This window comes from Lycorma delicatula, chromosome 9, assembly GCF_047948215.1.
Source record: "Lycorma delicatula isolate Av1 chromosome 9, ASM4794821v1, whole genome shotgun sequence".
Classification (NCBI taxonomy): Eukaryota; Metazoa; Arthropoda; class Insecta; order Hemiptera; family Fulgoridae; genus Lycorma; species Lycorma delicatula.
In genome coordinates, this window is record NC_134463.1 from 24,623,830 (window position 1) to 24,651,560 (window position 27,731).

A 27,731-nucleotide genomic window follows, 5' to 3' on the forward strand; every position below is an offset into this window, starting at 1 on the left:
AACCAAAACAATAGACACACAGCTGCTAAGTGCGCTCTAAGAACCGTGTGGCTAATAGGTTTGGCCGGCTACAATGCAAGATTTCATTTGTTAACTAGGTACCCTATCAAAAAATACTGTAAATATAGCGAATATATGCATCACTAGATTTTAAGGAAAATATGCAATTATTGGTGAGAATGAGCTTAATATGCAAATGCATATAATCTGGTCTCTATTAATAGGTTTCAATGTATCTGCAAATTTTGATAAAACCAATTCTACTTTGATTTAACCTAAAAGTTTTTGAGATCTAACAATTATTTAACATTCTGAAATATCCCTACATTTATAAACTCTTGTAGAATTACTACCTTCCTGACTAATCAGCTCTTGAAAATACTGGTTTTTAGATAATTTGCGTTGTTATATCATCACCTTTTAACCACAAGTACTTCCACTGTATTTTAATGTAAAGATTTTGTTATAATACATTTTGAAGTTACTTGAAGTGTGAAAATATTCTCTAGATATCTTGTACTCTTCATTCTATGTAGTACATACTGGTGTAGAGAAATAAGTCTTTTTTTATTGAAAACTTTCACAAACATACTCTATATTTCACAAGCCCCTGGAAAAAAAATTTGGATGGTGAAATTAAAATTTTCTTTGTTAGATGCATAGTGAAGAGTTAAAGAGTAGTATGAAGAAATAGTCTCCCTGCTCTGTTATTTTACAATAAACTTTTGCCCTTCCATTTTAACTCTTTTACTATTTCTTATTTTTTTTATTTAAAAAGAATTTAATAACTACACTATCTAAATTTTAGTTCATTGAAGACAGCTTGATGGCCTGGGAGAGTCTAGAAGAATATCACTTGACAAGGTGGTCTGGAGGGATGTTAATTTTTTTTTTTTGTCTTCAGTCATTTGACTGGTTTGATGCAACTCTCCAAGATTCCCTATCTAGTGCTAGTCGTTTCATTTCAGTATACCCTCTACATCCTACATCCCCAACAATTTGTTTTACATACTCCAAACGTGGCCTGCTTACACAATTTTTCCCTTCTACCTGTCCTTCCAATATTAAAGCGCCTATTCCAGGATGCCTTAGTATGTGGCCTATGGATGTTAATGATGAAAAAAAAATAAGGATAATGCCTAAAGACAAAACAAAGATGTTGACTTACAGCAGATATATTTGGAAAAATGTCTCAAGAAATAGAAATTAAAGTGATTTCATCAGTAAAGACATAGTTAAGTAAATAATTTCAACATATCTTGTGGATTTTACACAAAACTTTTTCACAATGATGAGACTGACATACTTTTTTGTTATCAGGAAAAAGAATCAGTAATCTTAAAAAATCTGTAGAAAGTGGTTACTTAAAAGAATTAAATAAAACTGCCAACAAATGTAATACTACATTACAAAAAACTACACAAAATGTAAGTGCTATAATAAAAAACAACATATTTAAAATTACTGACATGAACAAGTATATTGATTACTACAATCACATGTTCTTAAAAATTACAAAATATTTATAAAGATAGATTAACTATCCTAATTATATTATGAAGATCAGTAATTCTGATAAAAACAAACACAAAAAATTACAACTGTACACTACTTAAGGGAATGCAAAAACATCAAACAAAAATCTTCTGACTCAAGTGTTCAGATAATATCACAAAAAAGGCACTAAGCTGGTCAGATAATATAAGAAAATGGATAATTTAAGGCTCTTAATCACCTCTGAAAAACTACATTCATGTTAATTCAAATTTATGGAAGATGTGAGTTTTTAGTAAAGGACAATTATAAATGTTAAACTATTACACAGTGAATGGTTATGTTAACAGATGTAATAAATAACTTTGCTTTGGGTGATCCATGTCATTCAGTTTTAGTAAATTAATAGGGGTTATTAAAGTCAGTGGTCATAAATTGGGGCCAACTGCATCAGATACAACTATACAAATAATACACTCCCACAGTTGAAAACTGTTTTCTGCTGCGCATGATGTCACTCACTGACAATTGATAACCCGTGCCATCAGTTACTATGTAGTATACCCGCAGTTTATAAGCTATTACTTTAGCATGAAATACCATCGTGATCTGCATTCTTCTGTGCATGATTAGATATTGTTTTTTTATTCCTATTTTAGTGTATTTTTTTGTATGCATAAAAAATCCTTGAATGTGCGTATCTAAAAACTATATGTAAACTGTACTGTATGTGTGTACCTGTTTCAAGTTTGAATGCCAGTGAATAATTTAAATTCAAAATGGTGATTGTACTGTTTTTTGTGCAATACCAATAATAATAAAAAAACTCAAAAATAATATTTATTACCTTGATAAGTTGTTTCACTCACTCCCAAAAGATAGTACACAAAGAAAAATCTGGGTAAATAAATAAGACAGACAAGAGAATTTTTAGTGTCATCAACGCGACAATTTGTAGCATATATTTTAGACCCGATCACTATGAGCGAGACTTACAAACAGTCCAGTCAATAGCAATTTTTTTTGTTAAAAAATTAGTAGAGTTTAGGAAAGTATATGGGGTTGTAGGTTAAGGTAAGTATTAACTTGTTTATATGTGACTGGAAAATATTTTCATTAACTGGACAAAATAGTGGCCATTAAAACAGTGAAAATCGGTTTTACAATTTTTTAGGCCAAGGTAAACTTCCTAAGCGAAAAGGTTCTAAATAAAAGTTGTGGGAATTTGCAGCATCTATAATTTAAGTCATTAAACACTGAATTTTGTTCATTAGTTACTGCAAAAGGCCATTAAAAATGGCCTTTTTGCAAGGCCAATATTATTACAAAAAATACCTTTTTTACTATTTTTATTGTTTTAGAAGTTAGCTCTTGGAAATCCGAATTCAATGAGTGGTGTTTATGCCAACGCGTAAAGTTGTTTTATTCCAATGAATTCAAGGTTATGGTTGAGTCTTGTAATTATTACAGGCTTGGTAAATTTATTTTGCATTTTGTAAGGCTTATCATACGTGTATTTTAAAATAGGTTGTTTGGGTTTGTTTTCGATATCATTTCTCTCAGGCTCCAGCTTGACTGACTGTTGCATCATCATATTGGTGTCAACTTATTTCTATCACGCATTATTTATTGCTGTTTAGTCTTAATATATATATATATATATATATATATATTAGGCTTAGTGTTTTTTTCTCACCAATTTCAATATTGTCATAGTTCCTAGAAGTCTATTTCTCTTTGTCTGCCCTGATGTCATTTCTTCAACTCGCATATTCAGAAATTATTTTATCTGTCTTAGGTAATTCTTTAGTGGTCTGCTTGCTTGTAAATTATTTTTGTTTTGTCTTCGTTCCCGAATTCCACACGTTTTCTCTAATCGTTCTCATACTAACACTTAGACACTACTCTTGTTGCCAACACACTCTCTTAGGTCTGCCTAGGTTTGGTTTCCCCCTCTTTTCACTCACACCATTTTTTCGGCAGAGTAGATCAAACTTTCAACATGTGCGGTCGACTGCGACCTTTCTCTCTCATACTTAATGTTTTAAATACTCTCGTCGTCTTCGTACTCTCATAAACGCTGTGGTATTTCTACGTCAAAACATTCTCAAGTTTTACTCGTCAGTTTTTCGTGATTTCACAGTTTCTATGTTCGTCCAGCCTCGTTCACTATATTACGTCTCTGTGGAAAGTGTCTCAATCACTACATACTGCCAATTCTATCAACGCCAAATCTTCTCGAGCTGCTGATTACATTTTCATTGATGCAGAATCTCTCCAAACTCGTTGCTACATTTTTGAGACGCCATGTCCTGCTCAACCTCTAAACCACGTCTCACTCCTGCATTCCTGATACACCACTGCAGACTACGCCCAGGATTATTGTATGTATTCATTTACCTTCATTCACGAGTTCGTCTCTTGCTAATATTTGTGTGCTACAGGCAAGTTCAATTTTCATTATTTATTACGTTAAACAGTTATGTTATCATTAAAATTTGTAGAACATTCAGTTCATCGTACCTTATGCATTTCAATTTCAAGTTTAGTTTAAAAACCATTTATTCACTTAAGTGCAGTCACGACAGGTGGCTTATAAAGGTTGTGTCATTGTTCAGCTGCAACCTATTTTACGTGCTTAATTATTACAATTTGTTGTTATTGTAATTAACTCTATCATTTAATCTTGTAACTTGTTAATCGCCAAGATTAATTCTTTTCTACTCATGAACTGTATTCATAATACTTCTCTTAACCTAAAGCAAATTACTCCTGATGTGCAGTTATGTTTTAGGACTTCTTTGTAATTTTAAATTTTCAAGAAAGCTTACTAGTAAAGGAACTCTATTTACATGTTTATTTATTTCAATTTGATTATTGTAATTAACTCTTTTTGTACTAGAATATTATTGTGGCCTTTTTTCTACATGAAACTAGAATTACATGTTTGAATTATTTAATACTAAGTTTGTTGTTCATAAATCAGGAAAGGCCATTGCCAATAATAAGAATTGTTGTAATTTATTTTTCTAAGTTAAGGACATTTGTTCATTGCTAATTTTCATTATTACAGAATATGTCAGTAACGCAACAGCTTTCCAGTTACACTATTTTTATTATGTTATGTTTATAAGTATCTAATTGAAAATAAGGTGTTTTATGTTCTCTTGTTTTCAGGCTTTGTTATATTGTAGATTTCAAAATGTGTATTTGAAAAATGAATTTTCTCATTTAATATCATTGTTCATATGTTGATTCAGCTGATATTTATTAAGTATCATTAAGTTATGTTAACTTCATAATTTCTTTTTATTTTTTAAGGTTATGATTTAAATTAAGTTCATTTGTTTTCTTTCCAATTAAAGTCCAATTTCTTTTGGCAAATACGAGCTGTGTGTTCTTTTATTTTTGTTAACTTTACCCAACAAGTGGTTAAACAAGAAAATTGGTTTATTCATTAGTGAGATGCTGTAATTTGTTTATAAAAAGACTCTTCAGACAACTGTAATTATTTTAGCTTTTAAGAACTTTTTCGTGCCCATTTGAAGTGCAATTTATTCTTCAAGACTGTACTTTCAAATGGTGAAAAATTTTAGACCAAAAATTAATGTAAAACTTCTTTAACTTCTTAAAAAAAAATGAGCGAAAAATAGAGCATGCTCGCACACAGTAGTCATGGAGGGGAAAGAAAAAGGGTCGACGTTGCAAATTAAAATCATATAAAACCATAACTTGAACCAAAATATACGTAAGCTATAACACATTATAACTGTTTGACAATATAAGCGGCAAGTCAATCTTCGCCTGGCAATGTAAGGTAATGATGTCAAGTGTGGGAGTGAGATAGAACTACATATGTACAAGAGATTATCTGTAGTCATAGTACATTTTCATACTTTTTCTAGAAATGAAATTTGCATGTTTGAAATTTTTTTCCATTATCATTATTTGCTTTAACATAATTTTTAAATAAATTTAACTTCAATTAATAATTTGAAATAGTAGTGTTTTTATTAACTTAAATGAGATAAGTAGAAAATTAATTTACATTTATAACTATCAAATAAATATTTCTGTAACAGTATTAAAAATTCAATCACAAAAATAACAAATAAATAAAATATAAAATAAAACACTTACACACTGCCTTTCTATATCTGATATTTTTTTCTGTTGTTCTTCATCTGTTAGTTTATCATTATTTTTAACTTTTTCAATCTGTGCATTAGAATCCTGTACAATTAAACGATTCAGATATGTCTGGAAAAAATTCAACTGAACTTATACTTTTCTGCATATGTACACACAAAAAACAGAAGTTCGGTAAATTTATTTGATTACAACTAGAACATCAAGAGCACACTCTCAGTGATAGTTTGTGCCTGTGAGTAAATTATTAATACATTAAATAAATATTATTACAAAAAAATGTAATTATTTAAACAATGATTTTGGTTATTAGAACAGAAAAATAAATAAAATTAGTATTCATATTCATATCCATGAGTGATGATTAGACAATATAAAAATTTCTTTGATGTTCTGATGAAATATGTGTGCTATATCAGGAAGTCTCCAGCGAAGAACAGTGATTGAGGTAGTGTAAAAGAATAATGCTGAGTTCTTGACAAATAGCTAACAAAAAGGGTTTATGAGCCCAAATTTAACCTTTACTAAATGTTAATTAGCATTAAAACACTAACTTTAATATATTCCCATAAATTTAGCAATAAGATTTTCTGAAATAAATAATTAAGGCATCAATGAGGGTGGGCATCACTGCCAAAATGTCATATGCCAGATTATAAACAATGAGATTAAGATACCAAACATTAGTTTAAATATATTTTAAATGAGATTATTTCCTATTAAAAAGTGAGATTAGGAGCAATATAGTTGAGTAAAGATTATAATTACAGCTACAATTTGTTTGGACAACTTTAATATTTGTTGAAGCTACTAAATGAAAAATGAAAGCTTTTATATGAATGATTTCTATGTAAGTAAACAAGTTACCAGTGTATCAAAGTTGAAACAAGAGAAGAATGCCGGACACATCAAGATATGAACATGGTTAATCTGCTACCATGAATATGACTTAAAATAAAATGTCTCCTAATATAATTTATGGTACAAAAGAAACTTCTATGAGAAGACAATAAAAAAATAAAAATAAAAAAAGTGAATAACTCGCCTCCTTCTTACTATATTTTTTCCATCAAGTCATTTGTTACACTGATAATATCCAGTATGTTTTTTTAAAGATTATTATGCACTGGAACATTAACAACAAATGAGAAATATACAAAGGCAGTTCCAGTAATATGGTGCAATTGAATAAATAAATGAAAATTTTATTTTTATACTTCCAATTACATAATGAAATGCAGCTTTATTTCTTACTTACATTACACACATCCTCACACCAGTTCATTTGTTCAACAAGACAATATATTCAAAATAACCGTTAATAAAAGTTACAGTATTTATTTATCTGTAAATTTATACTATCACTTTCTACTTTATCAGATAAAAATATTGTAGCTTATAAAATAAATATAAACCTCTTTTCAATAGCAACTTTATTAGTATAAGTAAAAGAAAAATATTTGCATCAACAACTCAACAACCAAAAACTGACTGCGAGTTCCATGTCATAAGTGTTATGTTCCACTCAGCAGTAGGCTGTGATGTATTAGTAGTTCATTACTGAAATATTTAGCTCTTAGTTTGGTAGATACTTACTCATTTATGATTAATACCAGTCATATGAAAACTGATCAATGAAGGTAACATTTGAAAATGTGAAAGTTATCCAAACACAAGTAACTTATACATTCTGTCTTCTAGAATCCAAAATTTTTATTTTCTAAATAGAGCATTTCTTCATTTGTAACACTTTTAACTCTTCATTCTAACAGTTATATCAATAAAACAATCAATTAAACACAAACGCACAACCACATAAAACATCAAGCAGTATTAGAGTGTAAAAAATTGTGCCATCTCCAAAACTGAAACCTCAAAATAAAAACACCTAACAATTACTACTATTCTCGTGCTAATAAAATAAGAAGTTAAATAGAAAAAAGAATACATTAGCACCCTATGAAAAAAGGTTGATTGAAATACTGCTGAATACTGTACTTAAAAACAGATATTACATAGACAATAAATAAGTTGATGTCTTTAGACAGTAAATAATAAATCAATAAAACAATACATTTTCTTTTAAAATCAGACAAAACAAATGAAAAAGTTATATTTAAACATTGCAAACATAACATATCTGAACATTAACAAACTAAGGGTTATGAGAGTTAATTGAGTACATCATTTCTGATGAGTTCATTTAACTTATTGTTACATTTATGGTAAACTAAACTACCTTAACACCATAATAAATAATAAAATATACCATTAATTCTATTTCTTGTGCGATACGTTTTTCCTCCTGAAAATTCCACCTCTTTTTCCGAGCAGTTCTTAATTGGCTTGCAATATCATCACCAAAGTTTAATTTCTGTTCTCTAGCTAAGTCATGTGCTGAAAAAGAGAATGGTTAATTGAATATTTATATTTAATATATTTATTTTATATCTCTACTACTTAACAAATACACATTTTTGAAAACAGTAGTGCTGATAACTATAAAAACAAATCACATTTTTAATTTTTCAAAACTAAAATACAAAAAAAATTATTTAAATAAAAGTAACTATAATGAAACCAGCTGTTTTAAAAATTCATAACATCTGTCTTAACAATTTTTAATTTTAACTTGATAAAAATAGTTTTTTTTAACTGTTAATATTTGTAGTTGAGTTTTAATTATCAAACTTCATTTTACTTTATAAAAAGAAACTCTTCAATTTGGAGAATTTAAAAACAAATAAAAATATAGATATCAGTTGTGTACTGTTTGGTTAGCAGCGTGGGCTATCAGTGTAGAATCTTTTTGATTTTATTTTAAGTACGCAATATAAATTAAAACAAGTTCAGTGAACTTGTTTTAATGTTGATTACAAGTTCAAATTGTAATCAACATAAATTACAATAACAACTATGATCATAATTTAATTAATGAAGCAAAACTTTATGTTTTTTAGGATGTAAGTTTGATATTTAATATTTAAAAAAAAATTAATCAAATTTTATTTCATATAATTACAAAATATATTTTTTTAATATAAAAATATTACATAGTTTTAAATCTTGTGTAAATTATATTGATTTACATGAACTTCTTTAAATAATAAACTCTCAAAAGTGTTACAGGAAATGTATTTTCATGTTTGATTTTTCCTTTATAGTTATGACTAGAAATCTGGTTATTTTTTAATTGCAACTAAAAACATTTCAGTGAAGGAAGTAAAATAATAAACTGATTTTTCTATTTATTGAGAAAAAATAATTTTTATTTAACTTGAATAACAAGTAATAACCAGTTTTTTCTACTTTTGACAATTATTTTATTTTTTAACTGCCAACTTTAAAATTATAATAAGTAATAACCAGTTTTTTCTATCTTTTGATAGTTATTTTATTTTTTAACTGCCAGCTCTAAAATTAAGTAATGATTATTGAATAAAAAATATTAAGCTGAAGCTAATTATTAGAAAGAAAGAAATTTTTAGTTCAAGTTGCTGTACTTTTTCCTTTTTTCATAATTAATGGACCAAGAAGTTAAGAACAAAAATAGTAATAAAAACAAAAAAAAATATATTGAGGTAAAACTGATTTTAATCATTAATTATCACAAAGTGCTAAAACTATTTATGTGAACACAGTTTATAATATACTTATTAGAGATGAAATTGATTTATGATTTTAAATATTTTAATATCTAATGAATAAAATATTTTTTCTTCAATATTTATTTACTCAGTAGTAAAGAAAAAAAAATACCTGAAATCTATCACTAATTATCAGTTAAATATAGCACATAAAAAGGAAGCTAGAGATTATGACACACCTAATAAACTAAAGTATTTATACTGAGACAAGTCACTTAAATTGGATTGTGTTGCTAACTGAATTTCAATAACATCAATTTCATATAAACAATTTTTTCTCTTTTATTTTTTTCTTTAAATACATAAAAATAAGTACAGATACTATACTTATGAATAAGCACATGATAATGTATCAGATAATACTGTAGTTAAAATTAAAAATTTTTATCAAACTTTTCATTATCACAAGGTATTTCATGTTAATATTTTTTTTTATGTCAATTCTGTTTTTATGATATAAAATTTGATAAAAACAATTAAAAACAACACAGAAATAATAAGAAGAAAACAATTATAAAAAGCCAAAACAGATACACAAAAATCCCTATATCCCTATAATGAACAAAATGAAGGTGACTTATTGAATACCATCAGTATTTCTGTGCAATTGGCATGCTGATAGGCAACAGTATATTCAGTGAAATAAGAAACTTCTTCATTCTCAGTCTTCCAATATTATTTATTATCTTCATTAGTGTTACTGTCATTATTTTTACCTCTAAGTTAATTTCTGCATTTAAATTTCTTACACTATTTAATCCCTCTATGAATCACGAGGCCTTGGCGATGGTGAGGCTTGAGTGCTCAGTGATACAGAGGAGCTGGACTGAAGGTGTAACCATATCGGAAAGGTATCTGTTGAAAGCCAGACTAAGGAATGATTCCTGAAAGAGGGTAGCAGCTCTTTCAGTAGTTGTTAAGGGCAGAAGCCAAGAGAACTTAAACAGCCATATCAACACCACATAATCTTCTGCGTACATGCAGCTGAAAGCAATGGAAAACTACAACTGTTTTTTTTCCAATAAAATGTAGCTCTGCATTTTCATGTAACAAAGATGGAGGCACCTTCCTTTGTAAAATATTCTAGAGGTAAACTAGTCCCTCATTCAGATCTCCAGGTGGGGACTACTAACGAAGAGGCACCAGAAAATTAAAAAATAACATTCTACGAGTCAGAGAGTGGAATGTTAGAAGTCTAAAAAAGGTCGGAAAGGTATCTGTTGAAAGCCAGACTAAGGAATGATTCCTGAAAGAGGGCAGGAGCTCTTTCAGTAGTTGTTAAGGGCAGAAGCCAAGAGAACTTAAACAGCCATATCAACACCACATAATCTTCTGAGTACATGCAGCTGAAAGCAATGAAAAACTACAACTGTTTTTTTTTCCAATAAAATGTAGCTCTGCATTTTCATGTAACAAAGATGGAGGCACCTTCCTTTGTAAAATATTCTAGAGGTAAACTAGTCCCTCATTCAGATCTCCAGGTGGGGACTACTAACGAAGAGGCACCAGAAAATTAAAAAATAACATTCTACGAGTCAGAGAGTGGAATTTTAGAAGTCTAAAAAAGGTTGTTAAGTTAGAAAATTTAAAGAGGGAATGGACAGGTTAAAGGAAGATGTAGTAGGAATTAGTGAGGATCGGTGGAAAGGGGAAAATGACTTTTGGTCAAGTGATTTTAGAATAATTAACTTCAAATTATGCAAAAATAAAAATTGCTTCAAATAAAAAGCAGGCAGGAGTAGGTTTCATAATGAACAAGAAGAGAGTAGAGTATTTCAAAATGCATAGCGATAGAATCATTGTAATATGGATACAATCAAAACCTAAGCAAACAACAACTGTTAACATCTATATGCCTACAACTGTCCATGATGATGATGATGAGGTAGAGTGTGTATATAAAGGAATTGATGAAGAAATTAAACACATGAAAGGGAATGAAAATTTAATAATAGTTGGAGGTTGGAATGCAAGCATTGGAAAAGGCAAGGAAGGAAATATTGTGAGTGAATATAGGCTGGTCAAAAGGAATGAAAGAAGTGACCAACTTACTGAGTTTTGCATGAAGTATAATTTAGTAACTGTCAGCATCCAGTTTAAAAATCATAACACAAGAATACACACAAGGAAAAAGCCAGATGATACTGCAAAGTATCAGATACATTATATCATGGTAAAGCAAAGATTTAGAAATCAACTTGTCGACTGTAAAAAGCTTACCCTGGAGCAGACACTGATAATGGCCATAATTTAGTGATAATGAAATGTAAATTGGGGTTTAAAAACCTGAAGAAAAGGTGTCAGATGAACCGATGGAATTTAGTGAAGCTTGAAGAAGAGGAGGTAAAGATTTTTGAGGAGAACATCGCAAGAGGTCTGAATAAAAAACATAAGGTAGAAAATATAGAAGAAGAATGAGAGAATGTTAAAAAGGAAATTCTTAAACCAGCAGAAGCGAAATTAGGCAGAACAAAGAGAACTGGTAGAAAATCTTGGATAGCAGAGGATATATTGCAGCTGATGGATGAACGTGGAAAGTATATGAATGCTAGTGAAGAGAAAGGTAAAAGGAACTATCAACAATTAAGAAATACTATAAACAGGAAGTGCAAATTAGCGAAAGAAGAGTGTATTAAGAAAAGTATTTAGAAGTAGAAAGAGAAATGATCATCAGTAAAGTGGATGGAGTATACAGTAAAGTTAAGGAGAATTTTTTGGTGCATAAATTAAAATCTAATAATGTGTTAAATAAAGATTGTATACAGATTTAAAACACGAAAGAAAAGGTCAATAGATGGGTGGAATATATTGAAGAGTTATGTGAAAGAAATGAATTAGGAACTGGTCTTATAGAGGAAGTAGAAGAGGATGAAAAGGGAGATACAATACTGAGATCTGAATTTAAGAAAGCATTAAAAGATTTGAATGGCAGAGAGGTTCCTAGGATAGACGGGATACATGCAGAATTACTGTGCAGTGCAAGTGATGAGGCAATAGATAAATTATACAAACTGGTGTGTAATATTTACGAAAAAGGGGAAGTTCTGTCAAACTTCCAAAAGAGTGTTATAGTCATGATACCAATGAAACCAGGAGCAGATAAATGGGAAGTTTAGCACTCGGATTAATAGTAGAAGGAAGATTAGAGAAAAACAATCATGCTTGGCATTTATGAACTTATAAAACACATTTGATAATGTAGACTGGAATAAAATGTTAAGCACTTTAAAAATTTAGGGTTCAAGTGTAGAGATAGAAGAACAACTGCTGACATTTACAGGAACGAAAAGTGCAACAGTAATAACAGAAGCCGTAATAAAAAAAGGAGTCCGACAAGACTCCCTTTCTTATCACCTTTTTCAAGGTGAAAAGATAAAGATGCTATGATTTCTTGATGATATAGTAATTCTTGCCGAGAATAAAAAAGATTTAGAAGAAACAATGAATGGCATGGATGAAGTCCTACGCAAGAACTACCGCATGAAAATAAACAAGAACAAAATGAAAGTAATGAAATGTAGTAGAAATAATGAAGATGGACCACTGAACATCAAAATAGGAAGGGAAAAGATTACATAGGTAGAAGAATTTTGTTATTTGGAAAGTAGAATCACTAATGATGAACAAGGCAAAAGCGATATAAGATGCCGAATAGCACAGGCGAAATGAGCTTTCAGTCAAAAATATAATTTGCTTACATAAAAAATTAATTTTAACATCATGAAAACATTTTTGATAGTATATGTTTGGAGCATAGCTTTATATGAAGTGAAACTTGGATGACCAGAGTACCTGAGAGGAAAAGATTAGAAGCTTTTGATATGAGGTGCTATAGAATGTTAAAATCAGATGGGTGGAATATGTGACAAATAAAGAGGTGCTGCGGCAAATTGATGAATAAGCATTTGAGAAAATATAGTTAAAAGAAGAGACAAACTATAGGCCACATATTAAGGCATCCTGGAATAGTCATTTTAATATTGCAGGGGCATGTAGATGGGGAAAATTATACAGGCAGGCAACATTTGGAATATGTAAAACAATTTGGTGGGGATGTAGGATATACGGGTATATCGAAATGAAACAACTGGTACTAGATAGGAAATCCTGGAGAGCTGCATCAAACCAGTCAAATGACTGAAGACAAAAAAAAACACTATTTACAACCAAAAAAATCTTTGAATGCATTACAGTCCATTCAGTTCAGTCAGAATTTTGTTTTACTTCCTCCTTACTGAAAGGAAAAAGACTAAAGAAACATGGCAACACAACAATGCTGAAACATGCAAAAAAAATTTGATTTAAGATCTGAAAATAAGATTTAATTTCTAAAAAGAAAATAAGAAATTGTCAGTTAGCGTTCTCAGACAGTGAACTTTTTTAACAAGTGTTATAATAAATCTATACAAAAAAATGAAAAATTAGATAAAAATAATGATAACAATTCACACAATCAGAAAATAATAATATTTATGTTCAGTGATGCTACCAGCATTATTAAAAAAAAAAGAAGAAGTTATATCACTGCCTTGCCTCAAACTCTTCTGATATAAACTGCACATTTGCAACTTGCATCCTACTTTCAATGTGTTTTATTCTTGTCCATGTTTTTACATTGTGTAGATTACATTGAGATCTTCAGAATGCACTACTTTTCAACAACAATACAACTCAATCTATTTAACAAATATGTTATACTTTTATGAAACTAAAAAATTTATTAAACATTAAAACAATTTGTATTAACTATCATGTAAGTACCTGACAAATAATTGATTATCATGTTAATAAAACAATTATTTATTAGTCAGTGTTCTTTCATTCTGTAGAATATTTGTAAAACTGATCTAACCAACAAAATTTACGATGCGGGTCTCCTTGACAAGTATGAGTAACTGATAAGTAATCAGACTGTTTCTGAACAGGTTGTTTTATTTATTACCAAATTATACATACAGAGTGGTGCAGAGAAACAGTAAAATTTTAAATAATTAGAAAAAATGAAGTAAAGTTATTAACCTTTATTTGATGTTGAAAATATATTACACAAGAGAGAAAATTTAAATATACATTACTTTTTAAAAATTACTTCATTTAAGTGCTGTCCAATTTTGTGTACACATTCAATAAGTTGATTATAAAAATTTTGCATAGCACGGCGGAACGTATTCTCCGGGATGTTGACGATTTCCTCTATAATTTGTGTTTTGAACTGGTCAAGTCTGGTACCCAATGCTTTTCAGACGTCTCCATGAAAAGTCACAAACTGAAAGAAAGATCTGGAGACCGGGGTGGGACGACCAAGTAATATTAGCAATCCTTGAAATTATTCCCAGTAATGGCAGTAACAGTTAACAGTGCCCAGTAACAGTTGTTCATAAAACTGCAGACACAATACACAATTGTTAGCTTTCAGTTCTTGGACAATTTGAATTTTGTAAGGATAAAATTTCACGTAATGGAGTATTGTTTGCATGCTTCGTAAAGCTCCAATGATGAAGCAATTTTATGGAACTGAACGTTGAGGACTCCTTACCACACAGATTTCAAGGCATCAATGTTTTCTGGTGTACATACAGATGATAAACACCCACTAGGTTTTTTTCAAAGCCACCCAGTCTTTTCAAAGTTACAAACCCAAGTTTTGATTGCGTGTGAAGAAGGAACTTGACTGTGAGGCAGGATCCCATGGTGTTGCTGAAGCACTCTTTGTGCAGCTGTCACATTGTCACCATCAGTAAACGCCCTTAGAGCCACACACTCTACACCATTCCACTGGTCCATCACAACTAAATATCTGTTACTGGTTTACAGTTCAGCAACTTTATCCCAGTTATGGTACACCTACAGGGCTGCCAACATCAAATTCAAAATTTCCTGTTTCTCTGCACCACTCTGTGTCATAAATGCACATCATACCAAACTGAACTGAACAGGAGCACATTATATTTTTTACATATTAATGTAATTATTATGAACAAGTTATATGTTTATAGAAACTAAAAAAAACCTCACCTCTTTGTAAATGCTTTAAGGCTTCATCATAATTTTCCATCTCTAGTAGGGCTTGTCCTAAAAAGAAATGTCCTTTTACAAGGGCTGAATCCATATCTAATGCCCGTCGACAATCTTGACATGAAGCATCCCATCTTTTCATTTTTAAATGACATAATGCTCTATTTGTAAAATAAGATGGCACAGTTGGATTCTTTATCTGTAAACAATTTTTTTTTCTTTTTAATTAACATATGAAGCATATTCATAAAGTATGAGCCATTTTGACATAAAAAAAATTAACTTGTGAGAATATGGTTTTACTTAAAGTTTTAGTTTACTACATGTCTACTTCACTTTTCCACATAATTGCCATTCAGTTCTAAGCACTATTCGTAATGCTGTACCAGTTTCTTTAACCCTTCCATATAGAAGTTAACCGCCTACGAATTGAACCAGTTGACAATGGCAGTCTTGAGTTCCTCATTGTTTGAGGACGCACATTGTCGTGAAGGAGGTTTACGTCGGACGACAATGAGCATTTTGCAGTACATGTCAGCTGTAATTGATCCACGTTCCATGAAATCAACAAAAATAATACCCTTTTCATCCCAAAATATGGTAGCCAACATTTCTTGACTCGAGTACTGAGATTGCTTAAACTTGTTTGGTTTTGGGGAACTTGATGCACTGCACTGATTTGTTTCGATTCTGCATTGGTGAAGGATATCCATGCCTTGTCGTCCATAACAATGTGGGAAAACAAATCATCTCCTTCTTGTTGATAGTGGTCCAAAAATGCTCGTCCATTGTACATTCTTTGCTCTTAGTGTTGGTCGGTGAGCATTTTTGGTACCCACCTTGCACACAATTTGTGATATCCGAGCTTTTCTGTGACAATTGAGTAGATAGAGGTACATCCAGTATGTGGAAATTCATCAGCTGGAGCACTAATCGTCAATCGCCGATCACATTGCAATTTCAGTTCACTTTTTCAATGATTTCATCGGTCTGAATACTGGACCTGCCACTCCACTCTTAGTCATAGTCATACACATTTGTGTGACCATTTTTAAAGTCTCCACACCATTATTATCTAACATTTCCTTCATTCATTACTGTGAAGGAATGAGTGAAGAAGTCATACACTAGGCACAACTCCTGATGAATTTCAACAGCTGAAGATTCTTTTGCACACAAAAATTATATTACAGTGCACACTTCACAACTGGCATGAGAAACGATTGTCGCAGAGATTACCATCTGCATTCACTGGCAGGCAAATGACTACTTAATCAAAACAACTGCAGTGGCTTCGTAAATAGCTGATAGATGGCCCTGCATGTGTGAAACTGGGTTCAGACCCGCTAATATTTAAATATACGATGACGGCCCTTACTTTATGAATATGCCTCACATTTTAATTTAGATAGCAGAAAAAGATGAACTCTAGTTACAATGAAATACTCAGGTCACTAGCTTGAATATGCAATGTATATAAATATATCAACTTAGTACAACATATGATGGGCATTTCATAAATAATGTACAATGCAACAACACAATCACTGCAGTCGGAAAGGTTGAGGAATCAGGTATTCATTATTTCCCTAGCATAACAGATTTTGAATTGAGATTAGAAATGTTTGTAGTTATCTCAGTACTGTCAATGTTGAAGATAAAAGGTTTTATATCAAGATTAAAACTTTACTGTACAAAAACATAAATTCATAGAACTACATGTGACATCTGTGTGATACTGTGATTCCATTTTTCATTGGGTTAATTACCTTTATGAATGGCATAAAAACAGAAACAATGACACGAGGCCAGAAAGGCTGAAAATATTAACAAAAGTGCAAAGTATGAAATTTTTGTAGAAGTTTCTTTAAAATTATCAAGGGATATAAAAGAAATATCACAAGCTATAGCAACAGATTCTCGCAATATCATAAGTATTTTGAAAAATGATGAGCCGATAAGATCGTGATTCAAAGATGTAAAGAATGAATGATGCATCTCTGTGGAGCTTTGTTATTTCATCAGTTCTTATTCTGAAGGTTATTTATGAGGTAGAAACATAAAGTAACTGGTTATAATTTTGTTTTGGCACAAACAGTATTTATTGAAAATAAATTTTTTATGTAGTAAAATTGTTAAATGAATAAATAATTCAAAATTTTAAATGGCATCAAGAATGAGGTCTGATACAAGAAGAAAAAAGAAGAGGAAGAAAACCAAATTAATGAGTGTTTTCATCAGCTGATAATAAATTGGATTTAACGTTAAGGAAATTTGATAACATTGAAAAGGAAACTGTAAAACTGAAATAATAACAAGATATTATTAAATCTATTAATAACATCTATGAAATAATTACTTCTGTAAATTCAAAAATGGAAAAACATGATAATATATAAAATCTTATTTCTAATAAAAGTCTTTTTATAATAAATTACTTAATGTACATTCTAATAAATTATGAAAATGTACAATTAGAATTGGAAATAAAAAATCTAAATAATGAAAACAATATAAACCAATAATTTATAAATAGTTGTTCAGATAATAGGAATCTCCTTTGAGAAAACTTGAGCATATTTTTAATATTTTGAATTTACTCATTAATATAATTTGTAATTGGGTTTCAGTTAAATGAAGGAATGATTGAAAATTATCATAGAAGTTTTTCAAAAAAGTTGCTGACATTCACAGGTTACCTCCAATTACAGTCTAATTTAATAGTTTTTGTACTAAGGATAAGTTCCTGAAATTAAAAAAAATATAAGAAAACTGTTAAACTTTCAGATATTGAATGGGAAAATCAAGATAACCTTAACCAGATTAATGAATCTACATCTCCTGAAAATTGAAAGATCTTCAAAGTGGCCAAAATTATGCAAAAAAAAAGTATGTCTGGTTCAGCAATGGGAAAATTTATGTTTGAAATGATAGTATATTTGCAGCTAAAGTTATACAGTCATCCTCGGACTTGAATCCTCAAAGGATGTACTGAAAGACAAATTAAATACATATTGTTAATAATAATTAGGAAATGAGTTAAATTACAAATGTACTGAATTAAGAACTTTAAAGGGGACTGCTGAGTTTTATTTATTTATTTTTTTGTTTAGGTATTTATTTCAAGGTATTAAGTGACTGTTCTATAGTTTGAGATGAGGGGTATTAGATTATTTTATCAATCTTCAATCTGGGATCTAAGGGTTCTTTTGTTGTACTTCTTTTTTCTTGAAAGGCTGCGTATTTGTTCAGCTGACTTTAAATTTATTATAGTTTATTTTTAATCTTTCTGCTTGTGGGGGAAAATTTAAATATTTATATATTACATATATATGTATATATATAAATATATATATGTATGTATGTATGGGTGTGCGTGCATGTGCGCGCGCACTGGACAGCAGAGCATAATTCGTGTATTTGTTCATTAAAAATTTTCAGAAACAATTTTGACAGATTAACAATCATAAATAAATATGTTTTAATAAAATTACAAAATTTAATAACAGCTGAAGGTGCAGGATACCACGAAAATCGATTTTTGAAATTAATATGGTAAGTTTAACTAACCTATTTACTGTGTTTTGGTGGTTTATATTTCATTTAATACACAGTCAAACCTCCCTAAATCGAACCTCCTTAATTCGAATATTTACTTTGTCCCTTTGAAAAATTCTCTTGAAATCAAATTAAATCATGTCCTTTATTCAAAAATTTCGAGGTCTTGATATACATATTATTTCTTTGATGAAAACGTTTTTTTTAAAAGTTTTCAATAAACAATTTACATACTGTACACGATTTCCAAAGCAGCATAGGTAGCAGTAAATTCAGTTTAATAGTGTGTTAAATAAAATTGTCATTACTAATTGTGTTTTACAATTTACATATACACAGTGAGTGCACTGTGAAAAACTAGTGAGTTTTTCTCGTGGAATTCAAGTATTTTATTTCACTTAAAAATTTACGATTCGTTTACGTACAATTTTATCTTCTCGCTCCTTTTTGTTTAAACTTTATTACGTAAGCCTACTGCACATTTTTAATAGCCACGTTTTACAATGAGCGTACACCGAAAACAAAAAGCATTATCTATTGGTGATAAAATAAAGATTACAAAAGAAGTAAAAAAGGTAAAAAAAAAAAAAATCATTGCTCACTAATTTGGAATTCCGTCAAGCACTTTAGCAACAATTTAAAAAAATGAAAATTCAATACTTTAGCAACAATTTAAAAAAATTAAAATTCAATACTTTAGCAACAATTTAAAAAAATGAAAATTCAATACTTTCACAAAAACATTCTTCGAAGGTGGGAGAATTCGCCGATATTGGTGAATGCATGATAAAATGGTGTACACAATGTAGAGATAATACAGTCAGTTTAGAGGATCCAATCATCAAAGAAAATGTGCAAATATTTGCAGAGGCGTTAAGGAATAAAAAATCTAAAGCGAGCAACGGATGGTTAGAAAAATTCAAAAAAAGACATGTTATAGCGTTCGATAAAGTTAGCGGTGAAAGTGCTAGTGTTAGTGAAAACGTATGTAAATCGTGGAAACACTAATTAATTGCTTTGTTAAAAGACTACGAACACAAAATATTTTTAATGGTGATGAAACCGGACTATTTTATAAATGTCTTACACATCGTACTCTGGCTTTAAAAAAAATGGCACGGTGGAAAGAACTGTAAAAAGAGTAGCCTTGTTACTTATCTCTAACATGATGGGTATAGAAACATGTAAAATATTCTTATTGAAAAATATGCCAAACCTACGTGTTTCAAAAACATAAAATCTCTTCCAATTACGGCTTAATTATTTCCAGAACAGTTAATTAATCTAGACAAAGGTATGGCAAAACATTTTGTTATTTATGGATAGCTGTACTGCGCATAATGATACTGCATCACTGAAGAACATTACAGTAAAATTACTGCCTGCCAACATGTCAATACTCCAACCCCTTGATCAAGCAATTATAAAAAATGTTAAAACTCTCTACAGAAAGGAAGTTGTATGAAATTATAGCAGGTATTGAAAATGGTACGAAAACGTGTATAATTATGTTAAAGACTATACGTTTCGCTGACAAAGCATGGAGAATGTCTATCCAAAAACAATTGTTAATTGCTTCAAAACTTGTGGATTTTCACCTGGAAAAATCTGAATCTGTTGACACTTTCTCAATTTCAGAAGAAGAATAGTGTTGTAATTTGTAAAAACTTTAACATTAGTATGGAAGAAATTTCATTTGATTTGTTAGCAATTTTGATAATGATATTGAAGATAGTGCCATTCCAACTGATTATATCGTGTCACATTCAACCACTGATAAGGAAACTGATGAAGAAGATGAAACTGAACAAGTAGAAATTACAATTGCAGCTAAAGATGCAAAATAGGCAATAAATAATCTTTGAAAATTCAAATGAAGTAGAAGATGGGGTGAATTTTAGTGCATTAGAGAAGATTGCAAATTCCCTTGATTTTCAAAACTGCCAAAGGAAAAAAAAAAAAGAATTACATACTTTTTTCAAGAAATAATTAAAGGTATTGCACTGTATTTCATTTTTTTACATTTTATCTTTACATATTTTATCTATACATATTTTATCTTTTCTAACGTAATTTAGTACCGCAGTACATTATTATACATTAACATAAAACTTTATTAAATTAAATTTTTCTGTACAATTTTTGAGTTTCATTATTTAAACTCTTTAAACAGAACGCTCCTTAAATCTAAAAAAAAATACTGGTCCCTTGAGATTCGAATTAGAGAGGTTTGACTATATATATATATATATATATATATATATATAAATTGTTTTTTAATTTCAACTCTGCTAATGTATTATGAAAAACACACAACAACTGTATTACATAACTTGCATATAAATCTGAAATTGGAAAAATGTTTTCTACAATATTTTAAGTTACACATTTTTACTTCGTATTATATGCATGCCACCAGTAATTGGTGAATTGTTAACCTATAATTTATTTAGCGGCTTCATAAATGTAATGTCTTTCGCTGGATAGGTAGATTGATGATCTTTCTTTATAGTTTTGTGAATGCATGGGTGATATGTGAGTGAGAGTTTTTTGCCTATACTTCACTGATAGTAGGTATACATGTGATGTATCTATGGATGTGTGTGAAAAAAAGGTGTTTGAGGTGTTACGTACTATACTGAGTCATTTTTACCAACCAAGGATGTGCATTTTTAAATTCTGCTATGATAATGGAGGATAGTTATAATACATTATTGCGAGTGTGTTAATGATGTAAACAATAGCTTCTTAATGACTCAGAAAAACCTAATGATCATTCACCAAAATATTAAACAGTTAAAATAAGAATTCTGATACTTTTTTGTTGTTGATAACCTGCTGTAACAGTAAACCAGATATCATTTCATCTGAGATAGGGCTTACATCAACTGATGATGAGACTATTTTATACAGAATAGATGGATATACATTTTTTGTGTGTACATTGATTCTTTAAAGCTGCTGAGGTTATTGTGTTTGTATTTGTTGTGGATGTCTACTTGTATTTGTTGTATAGTCTACTCACCTGTGTGAGTAGACTATATTACTAGATGCAAATGTTTTTCTTTTGAATGTCAGTGGTTTAGTTTTATTTTTATGTTCTCGATGTTTACAGCTGAAATAAGCAAAATAAGACTTTAATTTTGAAAGGCTTTTAGACCTTTTTAGAATTCCAACATGCGATACCATTTTAAAAGGGGATATTAACATAAATATTAATGAAAGGATAGTAATGATAAACAATATCTAGAAATACTTAGTACGAATGGGTAAAGCAGCTCATTATTTAATGCTGATACTATTTTTTTTGCATAATAATTTTTTATTAGCACTCGGAAACAATGCCTTTAAAATAATTAAAACTAGTTCAATGTCACCAATGCTGATTATAATGGAGATATAAACTAAATAACAGTAATATAAATAAAATTAAAAATAAACACGCACAATAACATAGGAAAAATAGTAAAAAAACTAAAACACTAAAAAACATATTACATTAATTATTAAATATTCGAATAAAGACGCAAGGCCTTACGAAGCAATATGTGCAATAACATTACCGAATTGTTTCCTAGAATATTTAGGATATTAGCATGTACTTTAAATTTCCAACACAATGCTGCGTAACAGACACAGTCCACAAACACAAAGATGTGGTGTATCATTAGTTGGCAGTTGCGCGAACACAAACGAGTGCATCAGTCTGATTCACGACGGGTCTATGAGTAAGTTTAGCATGTCCTATTCCCAAATGGCAAACAATTACCTCCTCTTGAGGGTTATTCCTGCATGAGGAGCTCTACGGTGACACAGTGTTCTTAACAGTGTTTTTTTCCTAAGTGCAATATGAAGTATTATCAGCACCCAAACACAATATTAATATAGCAAACAATTAAATATAAAAAATTAACTTAAAAACTAAACAAAAGTAATATAAAAACACAGAATAGATGTAAAACCCCTATATGTCATATGCTAAAGGCGAAATAAAACCACAATAAATACAATATTAAAAATGTAACTTAAAACAACAAAATTACAGTTTGGCATACACCAAGTAGAATCAGTGGATGAAAAACATTATATGAATAATCAAATATTTGAATACAAATGTACGGCCTTAAGAAATCACATACTAAATGTACATCACATTGTTCACATACTAAAATTACTGAAAATGGTAAGCCATCCTGAATTTGATCACATTTTTTAAATATCAATTTTATATAAACACTATGTTCTAATGCTGTCATTCTGACATTTTTTTTATCATAAGGTTGTTGTCATAGCTATTACTAAGGACACAACTCAAAATAATCTAGTAAAGGATTTTAAAGAGGTCCTAGATTACCTGCCAACAAAGAATCGACTAGAGTTTACATCATAAAAATTCTCACACAAAAATGTACTTTAAAAATATAATATTTGTTCTGCTCTGGTTAAGGAAATTTCTGTTCCAGTAATCCCAATATTATCTGCTACATTTAATAATAGTTTTGGTATGGGTATGTTATGATGTGTTTTCTTGTTCTTGCAGCCATCCCTGATGAATGGAGGTGCTTCAATGAATGGTTTATGGTTTCTTTAAGTTACAAAAACAAATATTTATATATAAAATGTAGACAAGTCTGATTTAAACAGATCTGAATTGATGAGATAGGTTTGCAAATACTTACTACATTGCTAAGGAGGGCTTTCAAGTGATCATTGTAAGATTGTTTATAGCTGCATCTAATCTTATCAATGCAAAACATGAATTGGTTAAGTTTATACATTCCATGAGCAATGTGCATCATTTAGTGTTTAGAGTTTTATATGCCATGGTTTGTCTTTTGAATATAATATAATATTATTGCTTGTGTTGTGGCTTGTGTTTCAGTATGAACTCTTACCACACCACTGTTAAGATTATCAAAGGCCGTTTCAGTTTATATATCTCGAATATTTATATAAAATATATAAATAATATATATTATACAATTTTTTTTAATATTTGATTATTTATGTTTCAGGATGTTAGATTAAAAGGTCTAATGATAAAAATAAATTAAAATTGAATACATTTTTAAATTAAATATTTTATAAAACTAAAATATTTTATTCAAAATATTTTTAATTGAATATATTTTTATAAAAATATAGTCAAAATTAGAAAAAAGAAGTAACAAAATGACCTCTTATTCATAAAATTACTTCTATACAAAAATTATTTTATTATTAAGTAGCACATAAGAATCAAATTGGCAATTTCATCCCATCTAGCAATTAGATGAATGTGTTCTTTGGATTAAATTGGTTTTTGTTTAGAGAAAATAAAAATTTTTATTTATATTTTAAGATATTGTTCATACGCATACACGTGTGGGCACACACAATTTTAGATAATTATGAAAATTTTCTGCTACAAATTTGTAGAGTTTTCAAGTAAAAGGTTGTAAAAAGTACTGAAAATAGACCCATTAAATCTGTTTTAATAATAATTAAGATCACTTTTCAAGTAATAATTTGTGAAACTGGTTAAATCGTGATTAGCTGTATGGCTCTTGGAAGTGAAATTTAGAATATATTTTACAATTTTATTTTTGTTTTTCATTTATCAAAACTCGGCTACTGACTAACAATATAAAGCAATTCCACAAGAAATGTTAATAACACTAATAACAGTTTTTGGTAAATCAAAGTTTTATTGTGTTCCTAATGTAACTTTTACACTCGGTTCAAAAATACAATCCAAATTTTTCAATCACCAAGTTTTTGTTTGATAGCATTTTTAAAATACTGCTTTTGTGGAATTCTATGAATCTGTTCTAGAAATAACTTATAATGTTCACATGACTAGTAAAAATTTCCCTGAAATATCCCCCAAACCACATTCAGATATATTCTGCTCCCCACGATAGCACACATATAATTTTTCAGAAAGCCTGTAGTGGTACAACTGCATCTTTATAATTTCAAATTTTTATTTTATTTATTAAACATGAACATGGTTTCTGTATAAATTAAGAGTTGTAATCTATAGTGAACAGATTAATTAATTAAAAATTTAACAGAAATTAGAAAGAAAAAATATGAAATAACAAAAGGTTGTTGTCTGCAGTGGTCCCATGATTGTTAGGTAGCTTTCATAAGAAAGCTACCTCTATTGTAATGGCTACCATGATTAGACTTCCAGAAAATTTTGACATATCTTCACATTCCACATCCCCCCGACCCCGAAAACCAATGTCAGCTCAAAAGTTTACATACATATATATATATATATATATATATAAATCATACCACCTCCCTTAATAGGCACAGTATTGTATCGACTTCAAGCAGTTGTTAGTCATCTAAACATTACCTAAAACTTTTGTTTGAAACAATTTTTGAAGTAAAGTATCGAATTCGTTTAAAGTTCCTACTATTCTTTGAATAAGGACCTAAAAGTTATCTAAGTAAATTTTTTTATATAACCAACCATTGGCCCACGGAGTTGAAAAAATTGGGTTTTGAAGACAAAAGACAATCATACCTCCCTTAATAGGCACAGTATCAAATTGGTTTAAAGTGGTCGTTAGTCTTCTAAACATTACCTAAAACTTTTGTCTGAAACAATTTTTGATATGACCAACCCTTATGGCAAGGGATGACCAAAATGTTGCTGGAATTATAAGATGGAGCTTGTTGTGTGCTAAACACGTGAAAATTTTTTCACATGCAACCATTGTCATATTGAGTAAGTTTGAAGTTTTTCTTAACTTAAATCTTTTTTTATCCCATACTTAGCACTGGTGAAATCTACCTCCATCTTCCGGGGTGTCGAGAGGGATTTTTTATATAAGTGTTGAGTATTCAATTTGCTGTACTTGAATTCCTATTCTTATTTTATTATGTTGTAATCTCAAAACCTTTCAACAACAAAATTAAGGTAATAATTACAAATGTTTTTGAAAAAACAGACATTGAATGTGAAAATCAAGCATCATTATCAAGCAACAGAAACCATCAACTACACCGAAAACATAGAAAAATAACAGGACTGTACTGATTGTAATGATAAATTTGTCTGAAAAATTGTTTTTTATGCAATGCTTTCCATTTAATAATTTTAAAATGACATAAAATTAATTCAATAGACTTTGAAATTTAAAAAACTCACCAGGAAAAGTACACCTTTTTCCCCTGTTTAGCCTTCAGGAATCACCATCAGGTATTACTTCAAACGATGAATGAGGATGATATGTATGAGTGAGTGTTAAGTGAAGTGTAGTCTTGTAAAGTCTCAGGTCAATCATTTCTGAGATGTGTGGTTAATTGAAACCCAACCACCAAAGAAAGGAAAAATACACTTAACCAATGTAAAACTCACACTATAAAAAGCTACAAACTCAGTACACTTCAACAATATGAATTTTACAATTGCAATATATTTACTAACATAAAAAAATAAACAAATACAATAAACATCAAATTCACTGTCTGATCACTTGTTTCTTAACCATTTAAAATTAAGGATGAAGTAAATATTTTGAGAACAAAAATTTAAACATCGGTATTAATTAACTTTGTATGTTATTTATAACAGAATTGTGCATGGTTAGAAATGACTACAATTTCAAATAGAAAAAAAAGTTTCTTATTTTTAAGTACTTATGTTTATAATCTTAACTGGTAATTTTACAGAAATTAATTATTATAAAAGGTTATGATGAGAAGTTCTTAAAAAGAAAATGACAACTACTTTAAATGTAAAAGGGTAAAAACAACTTAGTTTATTATATGCAAATGCAGGGATAAAATTTGAATACGGAAAAGACAAATCTAAAAGATTCTCTTCTTGCTGCAAGAAGAGCTGTAAGACATTGTTAATAAATGAATTTCATAAAAGAAATTATTTACAAACATAAAACATGATTTTTTTTTTTACATGTAAAAAGCAATCATTAATATGAAGGTTTAACAAAAGGGTTTAACAAATTAAAAAAAGAAAAAAGGTATTCTATCAATCCATATTTGAAAAGAGGCCTACAGTATTGATAACACCTAACATTTACAATTCTGATGACCTTGCAAGTACAAAAAGAAACACATATATATATATATATATATATATATATATATATATATACATATACATACATTTTACTACTTCCTTCAAATGCCAAACATGTTTAGCATTTAAATCATCATAAAAAAAAAACCAGAATACTTAAGTTCTTTTGTACTACAAAAGAATGTTCATAATTTAACTGTCCTAACAAAACTCTACTGCTGGCAGTAATTTTACATTAGAACACCAATAGAAAAGGAACTGTCTCATGCGAATATCTTTGGAAAGAATATTCCTAAATAATAAGAAAGCAAGAGTTTTTTCCACATTTATCTCCTGATCTATAAGTTAGGTTAACTACCTCAAACTTGGTTGGCTTATTTTATATTTTAAGAACTTAACAGAACAAACTAGATGTTTTTTAGATTAATCTATCCCGTGTAACTGCATTATACATAAAGCACATTAAGATATAAAAGAAATCCAAAATAAATAATAAAATTTGGAGAACAAAATACATCATCTCTGCAAATAACTAAAGGAAGCGACAAGAAATAAGAAATCTGGACAGTACACATTACGTTACTAAATATTTATTTTCTTCAGTCTAAATGAAAAAAAAAAAAATTTTTTTTGTCTTCAGTCATTTGACTGGTTTGATGCAACTCTCCAAGATTCCCTATCTAATGCCAGTAATTTCAGTTCAGTATACCTCCTAAATCCTACATCCCTAACAATTTGTTTTACAAATTCCAAATGCTGCCTACCTGCACAATTTTTTCCTTCTACCTGTACCTCCAATATCAAAGTGACTTCCAGGATGCCTTAAT

General features: G+C 29.5%; 1 protein-coding gene across 3 annotated transcripts in view; it reads right to left on the reverse strand.

Annotated features, from left to right (window-relative positions):
- Positions 1-27,731, reverse strand: part of STUB1 (STIP1 homology and U-box containing protein 1) — a 60,348-nt gene that overhangs the window by 28,478 nt on the left and 4,139 nt on the right. For 2 of the 3 annotated variants that reach the window (XM_075375087.1, XM_075375086.1), the window contains exons 2-4: positions 15,306-15,504; positions 7,913-8,040; positions 5,635-5,754 (exon numbers count right to left, since the gene is read on the reverse strand). In XM_075375087.1, the coding sequence (XP_075231202.1) occupies positions 5,635-5,754; positions 7,913-8,040; positions 15,306-15,504 (447 nt within the window). The remainder of the gene's footprint in view (positions 1-5,634; positions 5,755-7,912; positions 8,041-15,305; positions 15,505-27,731) is intronic. The other variant, XM_075375089.1, reaches the window with a different exon arrangement.